At 46.6% G+C, this 24491-nt stretch overlaps 1 protein-coding gene and 1 long non-coding RNA gene across 5 annotated transcripts in view; both read right to left on the bottom strand.

Moving 5' to 3' along the window:
- ST3GAL5 (ST3 beta-galactoside alpha-2,3-sialyltransferase 5) overlaps positions 1–24491 on the bottom strand; it is a 45194-nt gene that overhangs the window by 20408 nt on the left and 295 nt on the right. For 2 of the 4 annotated variants that reach the window (XM_059659260.1, XM_059659262.1), the window contains exons 2-3: positions 2170–2293; positions 485–596 (exon numbers count right to left, since the gene is read on the bottom strand). In XM_059659260.1, coding sequence (XP_059515243.1) covers positions 485–596; positions 2170–2293 — 236 coding nt within the window. Of the gene's footprint in view, positions 1–484; positions 597–2169; positions 2294–23984; positions 24008–24491 lie in introns of those variants that run through there. The other 2 variants (XM_059659261.1, XM_059659263.1) reach the window with 2 other exon arrangements.
- On the bottom strand, positions 7689–24467 carry LOC132213135 (uncharacterized). Its single transcript, XR_009447904.1, has 2 exons — positions 24035–24467; positions 7689–11719 (listed from the first exon to the last, which is right to left on the bottom strand). It is a non-coding gene; the product is annotated as an uncharacterized LOC132213135 (long non-coding RNA).

Below are 24491 nucleotides of genomic sequence, written 5' to 3'. Positions count from 1 at the left end.
CAGTTGATTCAATCCTATCAATCTCTATTACAAAGGTTAGGGCGTTTCTTATCTCCATTCCAGGGAGAAAAGATTATGTAGTTTAAGCATGATTGTTCGTAGTTAAAGGGATTAATTACCCGCCTGGCACTTAGTTGAGGGGTTTTATTCCCTCCCTAACTTCAGGGGAAAATCCCTACCTGGGGATTCAACCTTTCTCGGAGAGGTGACCTTGGTTAAAACACAGCGCCAAGAAGGTGAGCAAACATATTAAGAACCGTATGCCATATATGCCAGGTCCCTTGAAACAGCAAGCATGGACCAGCTCCCGGCAAGTGTTTTCCCCTCTATTTATAGTTTTAATGAACGTTTACTTACTATACTGTAGAGCCCTCTATTTATAGTTTTAATGAACGTTTACTTACTATACTGTAGAGATGATTTTACTGTTTAAATGTATGTTTGGAAATGTTTTAATTTAAACCACACCAGTGGGATATCTCACCTTGACGCGGTCAGGATCCACATAATGCACTTTTTTAATATCACATTCTTCAGTAGTATAATTTAACTTGAGGATATAAAGGATCCACACTCCGAACACGAGAAGTATACACCTAGAAAAAAAAATCAATTAGTTATAATGATGCGGCCGCGTGACAATCAGGAGTGATCATGGGAAACAAGTGAAAACCTAACCCAAATTCAGTCTGTCTGCTATGCAGTACTGTCTTTACAGTTGACCTCAGGGTGACCCCTTAAGGCACTACTTATTCCCTGAGAAGATAAATTAATCATTTATCTGGACTTTGTTAAGTCCAGGTTACTGAACTTAACAAAACAAAATAAAATCAAGTAATAGATTTTTTATTTTTATTGACAGTGAGGTTCTGGGTAGGTCTCTCTCTCTCTCTCTCTCTCTAATCTATTTTTTTATTGATTTCAGAGAGGAAGGGAGAGAGATAGAAACATCAATGATGAGAGAGAACCATTGATGGGCTGCCTCATGCATGCCCCCTACTGGGGATAGAGCCTGCAACCGGGGTATATGCCATGACCTCCTGGTTCATAGTTTGATGCTCAACCACTGAGCCACTCCAGCTAGGCTTGATGGTTTGTTTGTGTGTGTTTTTTTTTTAAATATATTTTATTGATTTTTTACAGAGAGGAAGGGAGAGAGATAGAGAGTTAGAAACATCGATGAGAGAGAAACATCGACCAGCTGCCTCCTGCACATCTCCTACTGGGGATATGCCCGCAACACAGGTACATGCCCTTGACCGGAATCGAACCTGGGACCTTTCAGTCTGCAGGCCGACGCTCTATCCACTGAGCCAAACCAGTTTCGGCAGTTTGTTTGTTTTTTAACGGAAGGGGAAAAGGGTGTTAAAAGCAGGCCCAGTGTCTACAACCCTGACCCCCCCAGTCCTGTAACTCCTGGTCATGAGTCTGTCTTGCCCACACTGTGAGGAGCATGGGGTGCAGGTCTTGTCCATTCTACTTGCTGCCATGTGGCCTGCACCCAACACAGTGCCAGGCATGTGTAGGCCTCAATAAATATTGGTTAATGACTAAAGGGAGATGGAAAGTGATACAAGTATTTATGGATATACATTTCCTTTTCTCACCTTTTTAAATCTATACCTTCTAAATTAGAAAAGTGAGATGTGAAAGTAGATTTCAGAGCTCTGTTTCTGTATTTAGACATGAAAAAGGCGTAATTTTCAACTTGGTTCAGCTGGTACTATATAAAACTAACAAGTTCCTCCTTAACAATTCTAACACTTATTAGGATGTAAAAGTGACCTGGCTGAGACACCTGTCATCCTTTTTAGCTTTCAATATTTAATGATATTCAAATGCCTTTAGGGGCCTTTAATTAATCATATTTTAGATTAACTTAAATAGCTAAGGGACAAAGCCCTCTTTTGTTATATAACGGCAGGAAGAGCCGTGCACTGTCAGAGCTGCCCTCGTGGGCATCCGAGCTCAGGTGCAGAGCCTCAGGGCCCCTGGCTGGGCACTGCCCTCTTACCAAGTGCAGTTTGATGCACGAACCCAGGGCACCTGCACGGACGTGCCTTTACGTGATCCTTTGACCAAGTGTGATCAAGAATAAGAGTCATCGTTCCCAATTCTACACAGTTGAACCACATTGGGGGATCTTTTGGTCCAAGGGCTCACACTTACTTGAAAATGTCTTTTAACAACAAGTTGGGTCTTCGCATCTTGTTCTGAGCTCGGGTGTACCATTGCAGGGAGGGTCTTGAGCAATCGCTTCTCGGTTTCACACAGTGATACTCGCTTGGCATTGCTGTGAAGAGCGGGGAAGAGAGCAGGAGGAGGAAAAAGAGGGACCATTTAGGTGAATGATATTTTAAAAGAGCCTTTATGTGGACTACTACTCAGTCATAAAAGGCGTGAACTACTGATACATGCAACAACTTGGATGAATCTGGAAAGAATTATGCTGAGCCAAAGACTTAAGAGGTTACATATTGTATGATTACATTTATAGAATATTCTTGAAATGACAAAATTATAGAAATGGAGAACAGATTAGTGGTTGTCCCAGGAGTTATGTAAGGAATGGTGGGTATGGCTACAAAAAAGCAACAAGAAGGAACCTTGTGGTGATGAAAATGTTCTGTAACTTGCCTGTATCTTCGTCAGTATCCCAGTTGTGATATGTACTATGGTTTTGCAAGATGCTACCATTGGGGGAAACTGAGTAAAGATTACACAGGACCTAAAAAAAAAAAAAAAAAAAGACCTAGCCAGTTTGGCTAAATGGATAGAGCATCGGCCTCCAAACCAAAGGGTCCCGGGTTCGATTCCTGTCAAGGGCACATACCTTGGTTGCAGGCTCCTCCCTGGCCCGGGCCCTAATTGGGGTTCATGTAGAAGGCAACCAATTGATGTGTTTATCTCACATCGATGTTTCCCTCTGCCTTTCCCTCTCTCTTCCACTCTCCCTAAAAATTAATGGAAAAATATCCTCAAGTGAGGATTAACCAAAAAAAAAAAAAAAAAAAAAGATTACACAGGATCTCACTGTATTATTTCTTACAATTGCATTTGCATCTACAATTATCCCAAAATAAAAAGTCTAGTTTTTTAAATGAGTCTTTACCTTTTAGAGATACATGTGGAAATATCTATAATAATAAAAGCACAGTATGCTAAGTAGACCGGACAGCCGGACGACCTTCCGGACGTCCTTCCGGACAAAGCCAAGGCTGCGAGGGTCAAGGGCAGCCACCTCGGCTGTGAGGGCTGAGCCCCTTGCACGAATTTCGTGTACTGGGCCTCTAGTTTATAGATAAAAGAATAGAAATGAGATTAGTTTCAAAAAAGTCAGGAAGGGAGTAAGTATGTGGTGGGAAACAAATGACACAAGACTAGCCATACACTGATAACTGTTGAGGCTGGGTGATGCGTGCAGGGCTCATATAAATCTCAATACTCTCATACTTTTTTTTAAAATCCTCACCAGAGGACTTTTTCCCTATTGATCTTTAGAGAGAGAGTGGAAGGGAGGGAGAAGGGGGAGAGAGAAACATCAATGTGAGAGAGACACATAGACTGTTTGCCAGCTGCAGGCACCCCAACGGAGGTACATGCCCTTGATCAGGGCTCGAACTGCAACCCTTCAGTCAGTGGGCCAACGCCCTAACCACTGAGAAACCACCTAGAGCTCTTATACTTAAAAAAATTTGTTTTCATCCTTTTAGAGGGGAAGGAGGAAGGGAAGAGGGAGGGCGAGGGGGAGGAGAAAGGAGAGGGGGAAGGGGAGAGGAGGGAGAGGGAGCGGGTTAGTGGAGCAACAAGAGAGAAGGGGCCTGGGTCCCTGGACAATCCCAACAGCAGAGCCGCCTCTGGACTGTTACATGATGGAGAAATAAACTTCTGTCTTGTTTAGGCAGTTAGTTAAATGCAGTGTCCAGATCTTAACTAATATAGGCACCTATTGCTATAATAAATTTATACATCAATTTAAGAAATGTCTTTACTATACTTAGTCTCTCAGCCAGGAGGAAGTTCTAACTCATTATTCACTTCATTTTCCCCATTAGCGTTGTGCCATTTTGTTTGGGGGGGGGGGGGAATATATCAAACTGACATTCAAGTATTTAATTTTTTTGTTAGTATAAACAACCTCTCCCTCAACACCAATTCTGTGTAGCACTAGAGTGTAAGAGTTTTCACAGATATGTATGCTTCTACTTGAGCAGTTTCAGAAAAATGGTGCCAAGGACTTCACTAGGAAACCCTTGCTGAAGAATCTACCGAATTCTTAAATGAGCAGTTAGAACAACTGAGACCTTGGAAGGTTTTCAAACACGGCTACGTTGTGGTTACTGACATACAGGGTCAGCCAAGTGGACCTCCAGGCAACGAGGCTGACGATGGTTCCAGAAAAAACCCGTCTCCACTTCTGCCTGTGGTGGTGCTCTTGGCTCTCTACTCTGCCTCTCGGGCTGTACACCCGTAAATGACATTTCCCAGATCCTCTCTGGCCAGCTGGCTGCTGCTAAGCTGTGAGGTGGGACAGACATCCTGGAGGAAGAGTGGAAGACAAGAGGAAAGAAGCAGCCTTTCCACGCCCATGATTTTGGTGGCGCTCCTGACGGGGCAGCCACAGTCGCGGATGACGGAGGCCGAACATGTGACTCCAGCAGGGGATGGTGGGCGCCTGGCTTCCTCGGTTTCTACTTGATGCAAGTCAAGGCCTGTCCGGGAGCTCTTTGATAAATGCGCGCGTCAGCCAAGGGTGGCAGCAGCTTTTCGATGGGGGCTCACACTTCCTCCTCACGTTGGCGGCTGTAGGCCTGCCCGCGTCTTTGTAATCAACGCCCGCATGAGCGCCCTCTCTGCCTTAGGTGTCCGTGTGGTTTCTGGTTTCCTGCTGGACATGACGGGAACATTAGGTGATCCTTTTCTGCACTTTCAGGAAGTGACTTGAGCAAGGAAAGGAAGGGTTCTCGGGGTGACAGACAGGAGGGTCTACAGTCCTGAACACCCTCTTCTTCTCACCATCACTGCCACATAACATGCTCACACAATGCATTCAGATGCTGGGGGGTGGGGGGGGGAAGTTGTGGGTTTTGGGGTTTGTTTTCCTGATCACACTGGAGAGGATCTCAGGCGAGTGCAGCATCTATAGCCTGACCCTGGGCTCGGCTCCTCCACCTACCAGCTGGGAAGCGCTAACTCTTGCAGCTCGGTTTCCTCATCTGAGAAATGGGGGTAACATTACGTACCTCAGAGGATTTACTATGGGGAAATAGTAAATTGGTGGCACATAACCAGCGCTACCTAAGTGGTGGCTGTTGCTATTATTATTGTACGGAAAGGCAAGTTATGGGCGGCGCCCAGCTCTGTTTTTGACAACGCACCTGACAGGGCTGGAAGGCACTTGCCGTCCTGCAGCTACCCTCAGTGCTAGCCACAGGCGTGGCTCTAGCCCTGTGGCAGAGTCCCCTCTCCAGTCGGTCCATTTCCTTTCCTGGACGTCTCTGGGCAGCAGCATCCTCTGCAAGCCGCTCATGCCCTCAGCCTAGGTCAGGTCCCGGTCAGTAGCCTCTCTACCCGCTAACCCCTCGGAAAACATTTGGCTTCCGTCACCGCCTCTGCTCCCCAATGTCAACGCTGACGGCCTGAGTCTTGTCTTCCTTCATGCAGTCTGCACACCACGCCTGGGATGCCTGGGAAACACTTCCTTCACGACCTACAATCTCCGACTCCCACACGCACATCTTATGACTCCAGGGTCCCGGTTTCCATGCTCAGCACAATGTTCTCTTTGTCCCACACTATTCACTAAAGATTTAATCATTTGCCTTTCACGCTCCTCCTCCAGGGAGTGCACCCCCAAATCCATATCTCTATGCAGAGCCCTCACCCCAGCTCAGACCTGTGTATCTATCGCCCTGCCTACTATCTTCATCTCAGATGCTATTATCAGCCAGCACCTGGCATCTTCCTCTATCCCTCGCTCCACCTGCCCCTCAGCCATCCAAGCCAAAAACCTACAGGCTAACCCCAGCCTTCCCTCTTTCATCCCCAGGCCCAGTTAATCCCCAGGGCCTCTCAATCATACCTTCTTGAACTCCCCATGCCCACTGACACTCCCCTAGTGGAGGTCACGTACCTGGCTCCCCATCTCCTTGTTGTCCCCTCAAAGCTGTCTTTCTGAAATATATTATCCGGTTGGTAGTTTCCAGCTCATCTCAGGTCCTAGGACTCCTGGTGACAAACTTGTCTGTCACACTCTAGCCACAAAGTACTGTTGGAATCCTGGATGTGCCCGAGTATGGCCTCAGTGCCTTTGCACATGATCTGCAACCCCAGTGGGCATCCCTGCAACAATCTGCCTGGTGAACTACTTTTCATCCTTAAACACTCTCCTCTGTGAAGTCCATTTTTCAAGACCACAGCTGTCGCCAGGCAGTCGCTATCTGTGCACCACAGTGAACTGGATTTTCTGTTAACGTTTTAGGTCTCCTCTAACTTTTCACCAGCACCTGGTGGCTGAGCTGCCGGGCCAGAACATTGTTCGTCTTTGGATCTCCAACGTCTAGGACAGGGTGTGGCACATATCAGACCCTTAAGAAACATCCCACATTGAATGGAATGTGTATTGCACGCCTATGGCCTGACATCAGATTGGATAAATCCCCCCACCCCCAATCCCCAAAGTGTATTTTCTCAATTATATTTAAGATTACAACTGAAATTGAATGTTAAGGGAAATTATAATAGCAAAGAATAAAGCATGTGCTCTACTGAAACATCTAAAATACCCAGCAAGAAAGTAAAGTATGGTACAAACCACATGGAATATGTCATAGTCCCTAAAGCCTGGCTGCACCAAGCTAGCGTCTCAGGAATCATACATTTGAGCCTCCTCCACTCAGACTGCCAGGGTGAGAGCCTCCACACCATTGCTTCACTACCCATCTTTATGCAGAAGAGACCTGGGGTTCAGGATTACATATTTCCACTTGCACATAAAAATGTAACCCATTCTTCCTAGATGCTTGCATGCCTGAAGAAGACACAATTCTTATCAAGGCCCCGATGAAGAATGGTAAGGGCAAGGCTCCGGCTTCCAGTCCATGTGCAGCACTAGCACTAACATTTTCAAAATTAAGAATTAACTATTCAAGGCCCAACCGGCGTGGCTCAGTGGTTGATTATCAACCTATGAACCAGGAGGTTCGATTCTGGTCAGAGTACATGCCTGGGTTGTGGGCTCAATTCCCAGTGTGGGGGAGGGGTGTGCAGGAGGCAGCCAATCAGTGGTTCTCATCACTGACATTTCTATTTCTCTCTCCCTCTCCCTTTCTCTCTGAAATCAATAATATATTTTAACACACAAAAAAAGAATTAACCATTCCAGGCAAGAGTAGACACTACAAAGTAGTTCGTGATGAACTGCCAAATTTACTGTACACACCTTTACTAGTGTACAGGCAAGCATTACATTTGGGGGGAGGAATAAGCCTACACATGGTATCACTAAGCCTTAAAAACAATTATTTCATTGGCTTGCTAGCTGCATTTAACCTGCCAAAGGCCACACCTGACTAAGGAGCTGAGAATTCCAACCCATAGCCATCCACCTCCAAGGCCACGCCCTTCCACCTGTGGGTGCTTAGGAAAGGTAGGTCTTAGAACAGGTGGATATACATATATGTGAAGGGTTTGTTTGCTTTGCTTTTAATAATGAAGGCATGCCAAGGTACAGATCATTAGAAACAAAAATGTGAAGCTGAGAAAACAGTGACTGGGTAACTCTTCATTGTAGGCCAGTGATGGCGAACCTTTTGAGCTCGGCGTGGCAGCATTTTGAAAAACCCTAACTTAACTCTGGTGCCGTGTCACATATAGAAATTTTTTGATATTTGCAACCATAGTAAAACAAAGACTTATATTTTTGATATTTATTTTATATATTTAAATGCCATTTAACAAAGAAAAATCCACCAAAAAAATGAGTTCGTGTGTCACCTCTGACACGGGTGTCATAGGTTCGCCATCACTGTTGTAGGAGGTTATCTGGGCATTATAGGATGTTTAGCAACATCCCTGACCTCTATCCACAACATACCAGTAGAATCTCTGGTCCTCCCCATCTCTCCCAGTTGTGACAACTAAAAATGTTTCCAGATATTGACAAATGTCTCCTAGGGGGGAAAATCACCCTGACTTGACCCACTGGGATAAAGTCATCTATATATATAAAAGGCTAATATACAAAGTGTCCCCTTGGGAGTTTGACCAGGTGACTGGGAGTTCGATAGATCACTATGACGTGCGCTGACCACCAGGGGGACAAAGAAGGCCCTGACTGGCAGAAGGCCCCGGCCAGCAGCCAGAAGGCCCCAATCAGCCCTGATCGCCAGCCAGGCCTAGGGACCCTACCTGTGCATGAATTTCATGCACTGAGCCTCTAGTTGTATATATATTAAAATCCCAACATTGCCGTATTTTTAAAGTATTGAAAGTGTAAAAAATAACAAAAACAGAGCCACTTTGAAAATGGAGTCAGAGCTGCCATCCCAGAGAAACTGCCTCAAACCTTAGAATGTTGAAACTGGGCAAAATAACCTTCGGACTGGGCCTAAGGCAGCGCAGTATTCCAAACTGCTGTTTTGACTAAGGGACTGAAGATCAAAGACATTCTTTAGAATTAGCATCACTATGCTAGCTAATCTACACCTACAGAAATCCCTTCTTTCAATTCTCTTAATTATTCCCCTTCTCTTTCTCATAAATACCTCTGGCCAGTCACCTAATCAAAACACTATTTGGGTTTCTGCCTGAATCAGCCCTTCGGGAGTGAGTAGCTATTCCTATGGACCTCAAATGAACGCTTGTTGCCTCTCATTTTGGCCTTCTGCTTACAGGTTACCAAAGGTAATTAAACTTAATGTAAAAATTGAAGACCAAAGACTGTGGGTTAACACTTGTGATACCTGAGCTTCAGTATCTACCTAATCAGAAGCCAACAGACATGCACAGGCCTGCATTCACACGCCACCTGGCAGGGAGAGTTCACAGGTGTGCAGGCGGTGGAAGGACAACAATGTTCCTGGATCCATGCAACTCAAGCAGAGCCCCTATATCCCCTTCCACTTCCACCACCTACGGGGGAAAGGGGGCACTATTTCTCCGTTTCCACTGTTTCACCCGTCTTTTAAGACTCTGGGATTTCACCCATGATATCAAGTGCTGGCCAGAGAACTGGCTGAGACCACACCCAGTCAGTTCTGGTACCTTATGGTACTTATTCGCGCACCAATGCCTCCACGGTGGTCTCAGTCAGTGATCCTCCGGTCTGACCACACACAAGAACCACTGGAGGAGGCTGTGATGTATTCAGATTCCCAGGCCCCATCCTCAGAGTCTCCCACCCAGTAGGACCAGGTAAGGACACGAAATGAGCAGTGTAAGCCAGTTCCCCCGGGGTTATGTGGGTGCAGCACTGTGAGTAACCCTGCTCACTAGCCAGCTTCTTGCAGCTGTATGTACAACAGATTTTAGCCTAAAGACTTTCAGATCCTACATACCATGCAACATTATGAGGACCTGTTTCCTGCAACTAAAAATAAGAGTGTTGCTCTGTGAATGCGCAGTCTACATTCCACTAATTTTGGCCACCAACCAAGATGCAAGCACTTCAATGATTCTGAGGTATGCTGTTCAATTTACTTCTAGTCAACCAGTATTCCTCTAATGTTGAGAATACATCATTACTAACATTCAGCTGCCTGCTTTTTACATGTTTGAAAGTGTTAAGGCACCCTGACCGGTGTGGCTCAGTTGGTGGGAATGTCATCCCGTGTAGCAGAAGGTCATGAGTTTGATACCTGGTCGGGGTATGTACAAGCAGCAACTGATAGATGTATCTCCCTCACATCGATGTTTCTCTCTCCCTTCCTCCCTCTCTAAAATCTTTTTTTTAAGTGTTAAGACAATTAATCCTGAGTCCTCAGAATAAAATACATTCTCCAAAACTAGATCACGCCCAGAACTACAGATGGTATCGCTAAGATTTCACTGAAGTGGCAAAGATGTTAAGATGGCAGCAACCCTTGCAGGGTCAAATCCAGAGCCATCTCCCCTCCCCACCTTTCTTACACTCTCTTCCTCCTCACTCCACTTCAGCCTAGCAGGCTTCCTACTGCTCCTTGCATCAACATCCCCCCTTCCCCATCTCAGGCCTCCACCTGTTTCCTCTGCCTCCCTCAGCATTTTTATTTTGGTCTTTGTTGAAGTCACCTTCCTTGACCACCCTCTGTAAAACAGCATCCCCACCCCCCAAGCCCTGTGACTCACCTCTCTTCTTCACTTCTGAGCACTCACTGCTACTCATACGTATCTGCCTACTGTCTGTTCTCCCCACTAGAAAACTCCTAGAGAAGGGACCTAGAACAGCGCCTACCACGTAAAGAGCACGTAAGAAATACTTGTTGAAGGAATGAACTGAAGAATGAATAAATGAATGAATGCACTGACCAGTGGTCTGCACCTAGATCCCCACAAAAAAGCTAATCCAAATTCAATATGGTCCGGACAAGAGGCAGACATGAAGACAGAACCTTTCTAGGGGTGCAGGTATCACAACTACTGGGTGTGCATGGAGTGTCTACAGTATGCCCGGCACATGGAGAACAGGGATATGGATCCTTTTTCAAACAAGAATCACTGTGTGTATGTTGAGGAAGGAGATAAATGAAATCAAACGACTGCCCCTCCCACAACCACGGGGGTGGGAGGGGGCGCAACAGAACAACGGGATCCACTGTTCTTTTCTTTTCTTTTTTCCCATTTATTGATTTAGAAAGAGAGAGGAAGTGAGGGAGGGAGGAGGGAGAGAGAAACACTGATTTGTTGTTTCATTTATTTATGTATGCATTGATTACTTCTTGTATTGAAGGGGAAAATAAGACATTTGGGGGGCTAGCTATCTGAATCTGTGCCAGTAACCTGCCTTCTGACGTACACCCTTGCTTGCCAATAAACTCCATTCTTATCAAATTCCCTTCTTATCTGTGATGCCCTGCAGAACCTGTTTCCTGGAATACACCCATCTTACAGAGGCCATAAACCATGAACCATATACAGTCCCCGGAGGGGCCGGTGCCAGTGCTGGCAAGCCTCTGGGTGTGGTCTCACTTCCCAACTCACAGGGGTGGGGGGAGGGGGACTGCAAAGCCCACAGAGGATCCAGAAGCCTGATCCATATTTTGGGGACAAAGGAACTAAGAGTATAAAGGGAAAGCTTCGTGCATATCCATCACTCAGGATTTGGAGACTGACTCCCCTGAGTCATGGCACTAGCGCAGTCTGCAATAAAGGCAACTTTGCTGAATTTTCTCTGAGTGCCCTGCTGACTTAATTCTCTTGCGCCGCCTGGCAGCTTATCTGCAACAGTAGGTGCTCTTGAAACCAAAATGTGGGGTGTTTTGAGTCAGAATTTGTTGTCTTGAAAAACCGAAGAATGGATTCGAGGGCAAAAATGGTTAGCGGGAGCAAAGTTTATTGAGAGAAGCCAGTCCTGGAAAAGGTGCAGCTGGGGTTACAGGAGCAGCCAGCGTCCGGAGCTTCGGTTCCATGTTACAGTCGAGTGTAGTTCAGCATCCAAGTGGATTAAAGCGTATTAGTCCATGTGTAGAGTCCCACAGGGCCATCAGCCATGTGGGCACAGGGGAGCCTGGAACCTAGCACACTGGGGAGAGAAAGCATGCGCTGTTTTGTATATATGCTTGCTAGCTTTTGGTTGGTTCTTTCCAAGAATTCTGCCTTAATAACATCATGCCTCACTGCCTTGTGGTTGGTTAGCTGCAAGCTGCTTGTCTTACATTTTAAAGTTCACAGCTCTCAGGCACACCCTTCTTTCCCCACCCAGATGGGTTGCCTAACTTCCACCTTCTGAGTTCCCTGGTTCTACTTCCACCTCCCATGGTCCCAACCCTGTCTACCTAGCTTCCTTCTGTTTCTTCACCCGAACCGAAGATGGAACCCACAACCTCGGCATATCAGGATGACGCTCTAATCAAGTGACCTTCCCATCCGGGGTGTTATTTTGCTTTTTAAGAGAAGAGGAAAGAGGTAAAATACTCAACTGTCCCGCTGTTGGTTATTTGACCAGGGCCAAGTCACCTCTGAGGATGTTTGCAAATATGTAAAGAGCAGGGTTGGGTGAGAACACTTTTATTGCCCCTTCCTCCACTAAAATCGAGTCTCACCTACCTACTTTTCAAAGAACAGGAAACATAAAACTTAGCTTATGCTAACACTTTATGGTCATGTAGGAGTCAGAAACAGGAAGCTGGAATAAGGAGAAGATAGATTTGAAACGATAAAAGGGAAGACACAAGAGAGGAGAGAATGGAGGGGCGGGATGTGAAGGACAGGACTTTCTGGACAAGAAGAGCTGGAAGGGAAAGAGAAAGGAGGAACAGAAACTCTGCCACCGTTCTTACCATATACTGTTCCCTGAGGTGACAAGTTCAGAGGAACTCGTCTTTGCAAATTCAGATAAGCAGACCCACCCACAACCAACCTCAGCCCCCAGCTTACAGCTACCCTCCTGACTCCAAGAACTGTCCCTGCCACCCCGAGCCCACAGGAGAGATTTCAGCCAGAGCACAGAAGGCTGCCCTCACGTGGATAAAAATGAACTGGAAGCTGGAAAGGGACCCCCCCTCCCTCCCCGGCCTCCCATGCAGAACACAGTACCTGCAGGATTTCTACCAAAACATACAATATGAGGTTCTGTCAGGCAGGAGAGGGGGCCATCTTTAACTGGCCAATGCCAAGCTCTGGGTAAAACGCACCCTCTGAGGCCCTGGGCCGTATTTGCTGGCAAGGGCTCTTCCTAAGCACCTTGGTGTGGACGAATAAAAGGGGTTCTTTAGAAAGTAACCTCAAAGGTGATCCGATCATAAATTCCTCACTGGGCAGGTCATGGTGGTTAGTCACACCCCAGGCCTGTAAGTTCTTCAGCGAAAGGTTTCGAGCCAACCCAGCCATTGTTCCTGTGCGTCAAGGTTAACACACCTTAGAAATATCAAAAATAATAACCCTTTAAGGGGGTGTTAACCCTCAAGAGAGCATATAATTTTGTTAACTATCCTATAATCCAATCCCTGCCTTGCTTTCTCCAAGTGTCCTTATGTCCCCTCCTTAATTTCAAATGCATAAAAGAAGCTGCAAAACTGTTATTCTCCAGAGCATTTGAGACCTTGCTTTCCTGGCATGCATTGTCAGTTTGGCTCAAGTAAACTCATGAAAATTCTCTACAGGTCTGGACGCTCCTTACCTTGACACTGGTACGTGAACTACACTGAATTCACGCAAGAGCACCCTCAGCGGCAACTAAACGTATTTTCAAAGTCACATTCTGCCTGGGAAGCCACTTTCACAGGACAGCTGTAGGCCTCGCCTAAACCCGGTCAATGTGTGGCTCACAGATGGGTGACCAGATACCTGAGGACGACCAGCAGCTGAAGAAAGGAACCTTCCCGTCAGCTGAAGCCACACTGTCAGTGGTTGCCCACCCTGCTTCCTGCCAGAGGAAGCAGAGCCCGTTCTGGAGAGAGCTCTGGTTGTGGGAAATAACTTCAGAACCGACCACCGGAAGGGCGGGCACTGAGAAGCCCCACCGAGGCCCTGACGCTAGACTGGCTGCAGCCCCATGAGCCGGAGGCTTCTGAGTTTTTAAACTTCATTTTTTGACAAAATCTCACACTTATGGAAAGACTGCAAGAAGAGTACAAAAAATTCCTATATACCCTTTACCCAGATTCCCCAACTGTTAACAATCATCACATTGGCCCTGTTACCATGTTCTATATACACTGAGTGGCCCGATTATTATGACCACCTGACGTTTGTAGGCAAATTAGCTATAATTTCACGCTGAAGTTGCTAGAGGGCCAGACCATTATAAACAGGGAAGCAGGTTGTTTACCACGACAGTAGACATGATTTATTTCTGACGATATGGGTAAACAACGCGATCTAAGAGCCTTTGAACGTGGGTTATATTTGAACGTGAGTGGCCAGATTATTATGACCACCTCACGTTTGTAGGCAAATTAGCCATACACTGCATCGTATGGGATATGGAAGCCGAAGGCCTGTTCGAACACCTTTGCTGACTGCAGTTACCAAGATAAAACGTCTCCAATTTGCACAGGAACACAAGGATTGGACAGTTGAGCATTGGAAAAAAGTCATGTGGTCCGATGAATCGCGTTTTCAGTTGCATCATGCAGATGGCAGAGTGAGAATTTGGCAGAAACAGCATGAAAAGCAAGCACCCCACATGCATGAGTACAACTCTTCAAGCTGGTGGGGGCAGTGTTATGGTTTGGGGCATGTTTTCCTGGCATGATTTGGGCCCTTTAATTCGTGTGGAACAACGTCTGAATAGCACAACAAACCTAAGTATCGTTGCTGATCAAGTTCATCCTATCATGTTGATGGCGTATCCCAATGGAGATGGCTTCTTCCAACAAGACAATGTGCCATGCCACGGTGCTCGTATGGTGCAGGAGTGGTTTCAGGAACATGATGGAGACTTTACCTTGCTTAGGTGGCCCCCATAATCACCAGTTCTCAATCCAATTGAGCATTTGTGGGACGAAGTTAAAAGAGCCATCAGGCAGCTGGTTCCACAACCATCAAATCGCACAGAACTGGACAGTGCTATTCATCAGGCATGGTGTCAGATTCCTCGCATCACCTTTCAACATCTCGTGGAGTCAATGCCAAGAGGAATCGCCGCAGTATTGAAGGCAAAAGGTGGCCCAACGAAGTACTGATGGGGTGGTCATACTAATCTGGCCACTCACGTTCAAATATAACCCACGTTCAAAGGCTGTTAAATCGCATTGTTTACCCATATCTTCAGAAATAAATCACTTCTACTGTCGTGGTAAACAACCTGCTTCCCTATTTATAATGGTCTGGCCCTCTAGCAACTTCAGCACGAAATTATAGCTAATTTGCCTACAAACGTCAGGTGGTCATAATAATCTAGCCACTCAGTGTATAACCCACATATTACTTTATTTTTTTAAATATATTTTTATTAATTTTGAGAGAGAGAGGAAGGAAGAGGGATAGAGAGATAGAAACATTGATGACAGAGGAACATCATCCATCAGCTGCCTCCTGCACGCCCCCTACTGGGGGTCCAGCTCGCAATCCCAGTATATGCTCTGACCAGGAATGGAACGAACAACCCTTAGGTTTCTGGGTCGACGCTCAACCGCTGAGCCACACCAGCCAGGTCACATATTCCTTTTTTAACCATTTGAAAGCAAGCCAAAGACATGATATTTACACCTAAGTATTTCAGCCTTCCCTTATACAATAACCACAGGCTATCATTATACATAAAAATCGGGAAATTACTTCTTCAGGAGTGTTATCTACTCTAAAGACGTTACACAAATTTCCCTCGTAGTCCCCCAGATGGCTTGCGAGCAAAAGCAGGGTCACATGTGGCATTCAGCTGTCATATCTTTTCAGCTTCCTTTCATCTGAAACAGTTACTTTATCTTCCATGACCTTGGCATTTTTTGAAAAGTACAAGCCAACTGTTTTGTGGAATGTCCCTACTTTGAGGTTTGTCTGTTTCATCATGATCGGATTCGAGTTGCCCGTTTGGGGCAGAAATATCACAGAAGTGATATTGTGACCTTCTTTGTGCGTTTTTCCCAAAGACACATATGATGTTGATCTGGCGTTAAATTTGACCGATTGGTTAAAGTGGTGGTGTAAGGCAGGTTTCTGCGCTGTCAAGTTACAATTTTCCCTTTGTAATTAATAAGTAACTTGATGGGAGATACTTAGAGACTAAGCAAATATCCTGCTCCTCACCAAACCTACTTGTTTTACCACCCACTGGTGGATTCTTGCCTGGATAAGGATAAAATTCTGTGTGAGGTCAAACAAGGTCAAACTTCGGGGGGGGGGGGGGAACAGGAATGGTCCCAGTGGTAGCTGATGAGCACATGAGACTCCTCTATCGACTTAACTCAAATAACTCCAGGTTGTGTCCACCGTTAGCTATTAAGAAAAAGCACCATCTCTGGGTTTGTTTGAGAGCCGCCACAAATATGCCAGTTGCTCTCAGGGTGAGTCACGCCTGCTGGGAACTCAGCCCTTCAGTTTACAAAGTGCCCAGCGGCTGCAAAAAGGGCCACCTGAGCGCTAACCATCCTCGCACTGAAGCCCAGGTCTCCAGGGGCCACGCTGAGGGCCCAGCTCCGTGATTCCTGGCCCACCGCGGCAGGGCACGGGGAGCTGCATTTCAAAACAAAACCTCCAACTCTCCACCACCTTATACTGAGGCACAACCAAGCTTGGGAACTCTGATTTTGCTTATTCGAGAAACTTTTTTTATTTTTTTAAAATATATTTTATTGATTTTTTACAGAGAGGAAGGGAGAGAGATAGATAGTCAGAAACATCGATCAGCTGCCTCCTGCACATCTCCCACTGGGGATGTGCCCGCATCCCAGGTACATGCCCCCGACCGGAATCGAACCCGGGACCCTTCAGTCCGCAGGCCGACGCTCTATCCACTGAGCCAAACTGGTTTCAGAGAGAAACGTTTTTTTTTAAAACTCTGTTACCACAAAGCCAGAAATTATGTAGAAGCAGAGAGAACACTTTGAAATCACGTACTGGTTGTTACACTGCAGCCCAGGGATGTCCAGTTAGCATGCCAATCTATATTCTAGGGTCTTTTCTCTTTGCACATGCATACTTTATCAGGATGGAGAGCAAGCTGTCCCACCAACCTTCTTCAGCTTACCTCAGGCGGGTCTGCACTGGACAATGAAGGAAAAGGATTGGAGTGTCTCAATTCTTCCAGGGATGGTCTGAATTGAAATTCATTCCAGAGGCAAAGGAGAGAAGTTATTCATAACATGCAATGGCTGCCGTAGAGTATCGGGGCTAAATTCTCTTGTAGAGCCCAACTCTACGAGGGCTGGTCTGTACTGTTGTGTAATTTGTTGTTTACCTAGTAATCCATTAAATAAGCATTTAATGAGCACTTTCCACACACAGGCCCTGGGAGTATAAAGATAAACAAGACAAGGCTCCCTGCCTCTATAAATGAAGAATCCAGGCAGGGAGAGTGAAAAGCACCTAAATACCCCAAATATTGACTGACGCCGCGCTAGAGGAGCGGCGGTGCTCCTGGGAGGCCCTGGGCAAGGACCCACTGGCTCCAGCTCAGGAAGCCAGGGCGGCTTTGCTGGGGTGCTGTGTAAAAGGGTCCTTGAGGGACCGAAATAGAAGAGGCCTATCTGAAGGTAGGAAGGGCATGCCCAATGCCCAGAGGGGTGTGCTCAGGCCAGATCACAGGGAGATGCGACTAAGAAGGAACCTGGCCCTCCAAACTGGCCCAAAGGAGGCCCGGAGCGGCCGTAAGTGGTGAGCTCAGGACAAAGGTGACCAAGGGAGAGGGTAAGCAAGGGGCTGCTGAGATCACTGAGGCCAGAGGGGCGGGGGAGCTGAGCCAGAGCAGGGACGGCAAGAAAGGGTACAAGAGACGTTCAGGAAGAAGATGCCGCAAGGACTTGGTGACTGAGCTGGCAGCGGCTGTTCCTATAGCACCCAGTCAGCCGAGATCAGCTGCAGAATAACCAATTCAGGCCACTGATGGCGGGGGGGAAAAGAACATACTGCCACCATTCTGAGACGGTTTAACAGCAGAGGGGGGGCCAGAGGAAAGAAGACATGACACTGAGGTAAGCTGAGGAAACTGCTCACTGAACTGCCCCTCCTCTTGGGTCCTCCAAGCTCTAACGAAAGGCCTTAGCTTATAGCTCTCTGGCGGTGGCCCCGGAACAGCAAACTGCATACGCAGGGCATGCTACAGGAGAACGAGTCTGTGGCAACCCCATGACAGCCACGAAGAAAGCAAAATCTGGAAGCTACCTCTTTCCCGAGAGATTTCACTCTTAGCTGGAGGGAAATACAAGTAGTCGGGCCGAATAAATAATTCTTAGTGAGAGACGGTGAATGTTAGTAGAATTAAGAATTAACAAGAGCCACCCTGGGGCCCAACTCCAGCAGCCTCCACCGCAGGGACCTTCCCCAAACCTGAGTATAAGGGGACACACAGGGAGCGAGGTCATGGGACAGAATGTATGCAAACTCTACAACAACCAAGTGAGGGACTAGGAAGTGACGTCACTACACAGGACCTCAGGATACTCCTCAGGGAGTACCTGGCTGGGTGGATGGCTAAGGGAAGGGGGAGGACTGGACAGGCAGTCTATTGAATAATCCCATTTTCCTATAGGAACAGAAGAACCAGACTGGTCATATCAAACCCCAAGTCAGCAAGTGGCAATGACCCAGCAAAGGGACAGGCCCTGGCAGTTGGGAGCCTGAAGGAGAGGCAACAATCATGTAGGAGACAAAGGAAAGTCCTGTTCGGGCCACTTCAAGCTCAGAACAAGTGACACATGTTGGAATTCCTAAAACCAACAACATGTGCTTAGGTCTGCAGAAGGTACGGCTGAAACATCCAATTTCCTTTTATACCCCAAATATACAGCCCTTTTACTCTTTGCTCCAAACATTTGGGGAAAGCAACATCTGGGCAGGCTCCCAAGCAGGCAGACCTTCACGCACATGCCCAGTTTTTAATCCCGTGTGGAGCATGCAGCTGGGGATACTGAAATAAGCAACACGGACAGTCTCTTCTTCAGAAAGCTCCCACAATCTCATTTTTAAAAACTGGACAAGTAGATTTCTGACCAGTGTCATTATTTTCATGGCATTTCTTCTTACTCTACACAGGACATGAAGGCAGTGTCAGGAGATGTTTTAGATTGGGGTGCGTGTGTATGCATGTGTCTAGGAGGGGGCTTAGAAAAGGCTCAGCCCAGGAAGGAATGAGTAGGACTCGAAGGGGGTGGCAGGAGAGGCAGGTGCCACTTGAGCAAGGACAGCAGGCACAGAGGATAAAAGTTCCCGACAGAGTGTCTGCAGGTCCAGCTCAGGAGGACACAATGACAGAGCGAGGCTAGAAAAGGAAGCAGTGCAAGGGCGGGAGGGGATTTTATCCGGAAGGAGCAACTCGGGGAAGGGAGAATGGAAAACGGAATTGGATTTTGGAGAGACTTTCCTTGAGGCTGGACCGGTGACGGAGAACTCCTCTTGTGCGCTGAGATGAGTCAGGAGGTGTGCCTGGGAACGCGAGACCTGGACCAGGGAACAGAGCCATCTCACCGACCTCGGCTACACCCTCCCAGGAATCTGCACAGGAGCCTTTCTGAAGGGCGGGGTGGAATGCACTAGATGCTACGAAGATGGCTTGCATTTACCTCATCTACCCGCTGCAGGCCAGACTGCCCCAGTCGGAATCCCAGCTCTCTCCTCTAGAGTTTCTTAAGCTTTCTGAACCTCAGTATCTTCATTTGTAAAATCGGGGGTGACAATGGTATCAAACTCATATGGCTTTTGTGAAAATTAAATGGGCTGACATATATAACATGTCTAGAACAGGGGAGGATAAAGTGAGACAGTAGAGTAGTTACCCCTTTTCCTGTTCTACCTATGTTTTGTAGCATGTGCGTTTGTGGCGGGGGAGGGGTTGTTTAGTATCAAGATTGTCACCAAGAGCCCACTCTCTTAGCCAACCACAAAAAACACTGCCAGATTACCATGGCTCTCTAGAGTCTCTTGGCAGACAACTGAATTTCACCATTGTTAGCTCTCACCCTTCCCTTTATCAGGACAAATCAGCTCAATGTTTACTGGCTAAGACTTAGAGCTGTGCTGTCCACAAACCACATGTGGCTGCTGAGTACTTCAAATATGGCCAGACCAAATTGAAATGACCTCTACATAAGTGTAAGATACACACCAATGAGGCTTTGAAGACGCAGTTGGACAGGAAATTGTAAAATAGCTCATTAACAATTTTTATAACTTGATTTGGCAATATACTGAACATATTGGTTTAACTAAAATATATTATTAAAATCAATTTCACCTGTTTTTTAAAAAATTGCTTCCTTCTCACTTCCTGGATTTATTGTAGTTGCTATGTTCCTAACTTCTTAATTTAAGTGATTAGCTCATTAATGCCTTTTTTCTTGCTAATATGAACAATTAAGACTGCATATTTCTTTTGAAATACTGACTTAGTTGCATCCCACAGGTTTTTTTTGTTTGGTTGGTTGGTTGATTTTTCTTATTAATCCTCACCTGAGAACATTCTTCCATTGACTTTTAGAGAGTGGGAGGGAGGGGAAGAGACAGAGAGAGAAACATCAATGTGAGAGAGAGACATAGATTGGTTGCCTCCCGCCCTTGCCCTGTCGGGAACCAGGGATCAAGCCTGTAACTGAGGCACATGCCTGACTAGAATCGCACGCACAACCCTTCAGTCTGAGGGCTCTATCCACTGAGCCAAACCCGCCAGGGCTCCCACCGTTTTTTTAAGTGTTCAATTCATCCAAAAGTTTTAACATCGATTTTCATTATTACTTCTCTATCTTTCAAATTCCAATTTTTTTTAAAATATATTTTATTGATTTTTTACAGAGAGGAAGGGAGAGAAATAGAGAGTTAGAAACATCGATGAGAAACATCGATCAGCTGCCTCCTGCACATTTTTTACAGAGGGGAAGGGAGAGAAATAGAGAGTTAGAAACATCGATGAGAGAGAAACATCGATCAGCTGCCTCCTGCACATCTCCCACTGGGGATGTGTACGCAACCCAGGTACATGCCCTTGACCAGAATCGAACCCGGGACCTTTCAGTCTGCAGGCCGACGCTCTATCCACTGAGCCAAACCCGTTTCGGCCAAATTCCAATTTTTTTAAAGTTTTAAAAATTATCTCTTAAAACTGTCATAATTTAGTTGCATTGTGTTCAGAGAACTTTGTACGATACTGATTATTTTAAATATGTTAGAACTAATTTTATGACCTGGTGTGTATACTCCATTTTTGTGAAAGTATAATCTTCGCTTGCTATCTCTCTCCCTCTCCATTCCTCTCTGAAATAAAAATATTTTTTTAATTGATGTTTTTATCTTCCTGAAAAACTCAAACTTTAATTTACTTATTTCTTTTAAAATGTTTAAATGTAGCTACTTGAAATTTTTAAATGATATGTGTGGCTTGGGTTATATTTCCATTGGACAGCGCTGGTCTAGGGAAGGATAGGCAAGAAGCCTGCACTAGCCACCAAGTCCTGGATGACTAAGGATTCTATTACTGAAAATGATAAGCCAAGAGGAGTGTATTGGCGGCCTTGATAAAGTACCACACTGTTCTCCTCCCTTGCTGCTGCCCTCTAAATAGGAAATGAGAACAAGATGTGAAAGCAGAATGGAGGGGAAGAACAGATACAAGAGGATCAAAAAGCAGGATCAACACAGGCAGATGCTGAGAGAGGGAGGCCAGGGAAGAAGGAACGCTATACGTGTAATAGAAAAACTGCTCCAGCTCTAAATGTAACACATATAAGCCTTAATTATGAAAATGACACCTAATCTTTAAAAAAAGCCTTCACATTCAAAAGACAGAACTACTATTTCATCAAAGTAGACTTTTAAAATGTCATTTGTTTTCATCAATTTTCCTTCTTTGAATGAATTGAATCATATCATACAATACTTAACTACTATGATTCCAGATATTAAAAACTTAAAGGGAAATTCACGGGTATAGGACTTGATGAACCATTCAATCACTTAATCCTGGCTATTTTTCCATGGCATGTAAGGAGAGAACAAAATGTTATGTCTTGTATGGCCTCAAAAGACAAAACAAGAAATGGGCTTTTTCTTTAGGACAGAGATTTTCAACTTTTTTCATCTCATGGCACACACAAATTACTAAAATTCTGTGGCACAAGCAAAAATTTATTTTTTTGTCAACCTGAGCCAAAAAACGTAAGTATAATTTTCATTCACACCAGATGGCTATTACTGTGTTGGCTGGTGTACTTTTTTATTCGTCAATCTAAGGGAAAAGAGGTCAGAGTCCCTGACTAGTCAGGAATTGCATGTTTTTTAAAAAGTAGAAATTCAGAGGGGCAGGGAAGGCAGGTCAGAGAAGCAGGAACAAAGTATAGAAAGTACAACGTTATAAAAACTAAAGGAAAAGAGGTTCCCAGCAGCCTTTGCAGTAAGAGGCAAGGGAGCTGAGACAGAGAAAAGCAGTTTGGCCAGGAAACTCTTCCCTTGAAGATGGGGACTCTTAGAGCTCAAGGTTCCCACAGCTCAGCCTGTGCTGCTGCCTGACCCAGGGGAGACTGGGGCCTAGAAGTGACTGCACTTGCCGAGAACACACAGGGTTCAGCCAGGTAGGAACTGATGCGATTCCTAATTCAAATCCGGCCTCAGGCATTTTGGTGAAAAGCGGCGGTGAAAAGGGATATTGCGCTCATCATCTACTAGTGAGGAACTACCAATGTAGTTACTCAAAAATCGGAATAAAATAGCTTTATCTGTAGCTGTCAAAACTGAGTAAGCATGCACCCATCCACCCATACATACGGGAGCCCCATAAAGACATGAAGACTGAAAGGGCAGCCAGGTAGTTCACATCCTCCTTGGTTGTCCATTCACTTCCCAAGAGCCAACCTGCTGGATGAACGTCCCTTATTGCTGACAAACAGCCCAGCATGGAAAGCAGGGAAGAACTGGATGGAGGAGGCAAATCAAAAAACAAAGGGTTTGTTCTTACTCTGCCTTGAAAATATCCCTAAAATTCAATACCAATCTATTTTGGTAACAAGGGACAATATGGTAGTTTGTGGCAAAATTACAGGCATTTTCAAAAGAAAGTCATAAATGTAACTTTTTTTTTTAGAATTTATGCCTGTCAGCCTCTCTTTCTCTCTTCCATAAACCCCTTCATGCCGTCTTATCTCACCCACTAATTTTCTTGCCTAGAGCCGTGGTCGGCAAACTGTGGCTCCCGAGCCACATGCGGCTCTTTGGCCCCTTGAGTGTGGCTCTTCCTAAGCCTTAGGAGGACCCTAATTAGGTTAATAACAATGTACCTACCTATATAGTTTAAGTTTAAAAATTTTGGCTCTCAAAAGAAATTTCAATCGTTGTGCTGTTGATATTTGGCTCTGTTGACTAATGAGTTGGCGACCACTGGCCTCGAGGAAGAAACGTCTACCAACTATGAGCGTGGCTCACTTCATCTCACGGGCGCAGCAGCGCTCACGGACTGAACAGACACGTAAAGAAGACCCAGGGCATCTGGCTCCGGTGCTCTCCTAGCTCCTCACCGCAGCCTCGCTGCCCAAGCACGCATTGGTGGGGATTTCGGTGATCCCCAGCTCTAGCAGGAGAGACGTCAAAAAAGCCTTCTTCGAGGCTGTCGACTTGCAGGATTATGCAAGGAAAACCACAACCCTTGTTGAGTCAGTGCCCTTCGCTCGACAGACAAGGATTCCCCTTCCAGTTTCAGGGCAGGCATCCTTCAGGGTTAGAGGAACAGCAGCCACAAGCTCAGAGAGCCGTCAGTCTCCTTCCTCTTTATAACCCCACCCCCCGCACCGTGCTCGGCACGAAGAGCAGGCAACCCACAGGTGCCTGATAAAGCACGCCTGCGAAACCATTTTCTCTTTTACACAAAAGAGCAGAGGTCACATAGCACGTGAATGAAGACACGAGGTCACATGGCACATGAATGAAGACACGAGGACATGAAATCAGTCTTTCAAGTCGGCTGGTGATTCTGCAGCACCTTCCTCACTCCCCAAACACATTTTGCGGTCGGAACCATGGGACCACGGGCCTGGAAGCGACCTCGACCACGAGCAGGTCAAGCCTCCCAGTACAGTCCGGGAGACTGAGCCCCGCAGGGTCACAGATGTCGGCCAAGGTCACCCAGCTGGCGTGGGCTGGCGGTGGAACCCCGCCCCTCCCTAGTCGCCCAGCTCCTCAGAGATGCTCTCCGAAAACCTGGCGTTACTTACACACTTAAAGGCGCATAATACATGCACACCCAGGTCAAGTCACCGCTTACAATTCAGAAGCAGCCAAAGATCACCAAAACATGTCTCTCCCGCAGGGCTGGGCGCCGAGTGGGGGCAGGAAAGGTCACCGGCGAGTTTCTACCCGCAGACATCACACAGGACGCCTTCCCGGTAGGTGCCAAGGGTCGTTTCTCCGGGGCGACGACTTCCCTTGTAAAAAAGGGTCCCCCAATCCCGATCCCGGGAAACGAGTTAACTCGGCTCTGCTGTCTGGGAAGCGGCCAGCAATGAATTAAACGCCGCGCCGCTGCAGAACGCTGGGGGAGAGGGCGACCGCGGCTGGACTCCACACCCCCGCCGTCCACCCCTGCGCCTCCACCGCAGCGCCCCACGTCCGTCCACCCGGCCCGAGCCCACGTCTCCGGAAGGCGCGTCTGGGGGAGCCGTGCCCCGGGCGCTGTCCGCGGGGGCGGGGGCGGAGCCGCCAGACACGGCCAGGCGGGGGCC

This window comes from Myotis daubentonii, chromosome 12 (assembly GCF_963259705.1).
Source record: "Myotis daubentonii chromosome 12, mMyoDau2.1, whole genome shotgun sequence".
Taxonomy (NCBI): domain Eukaryota; kingdom Metazoa; phylum Chordata; class Mammalia; order Chiroptera; family Vespertilionidae; genus Myotis; species Myotis daubentonii.
This window is presented reverse-complemented; position numbering and strand designations above follow the sequence as displayed.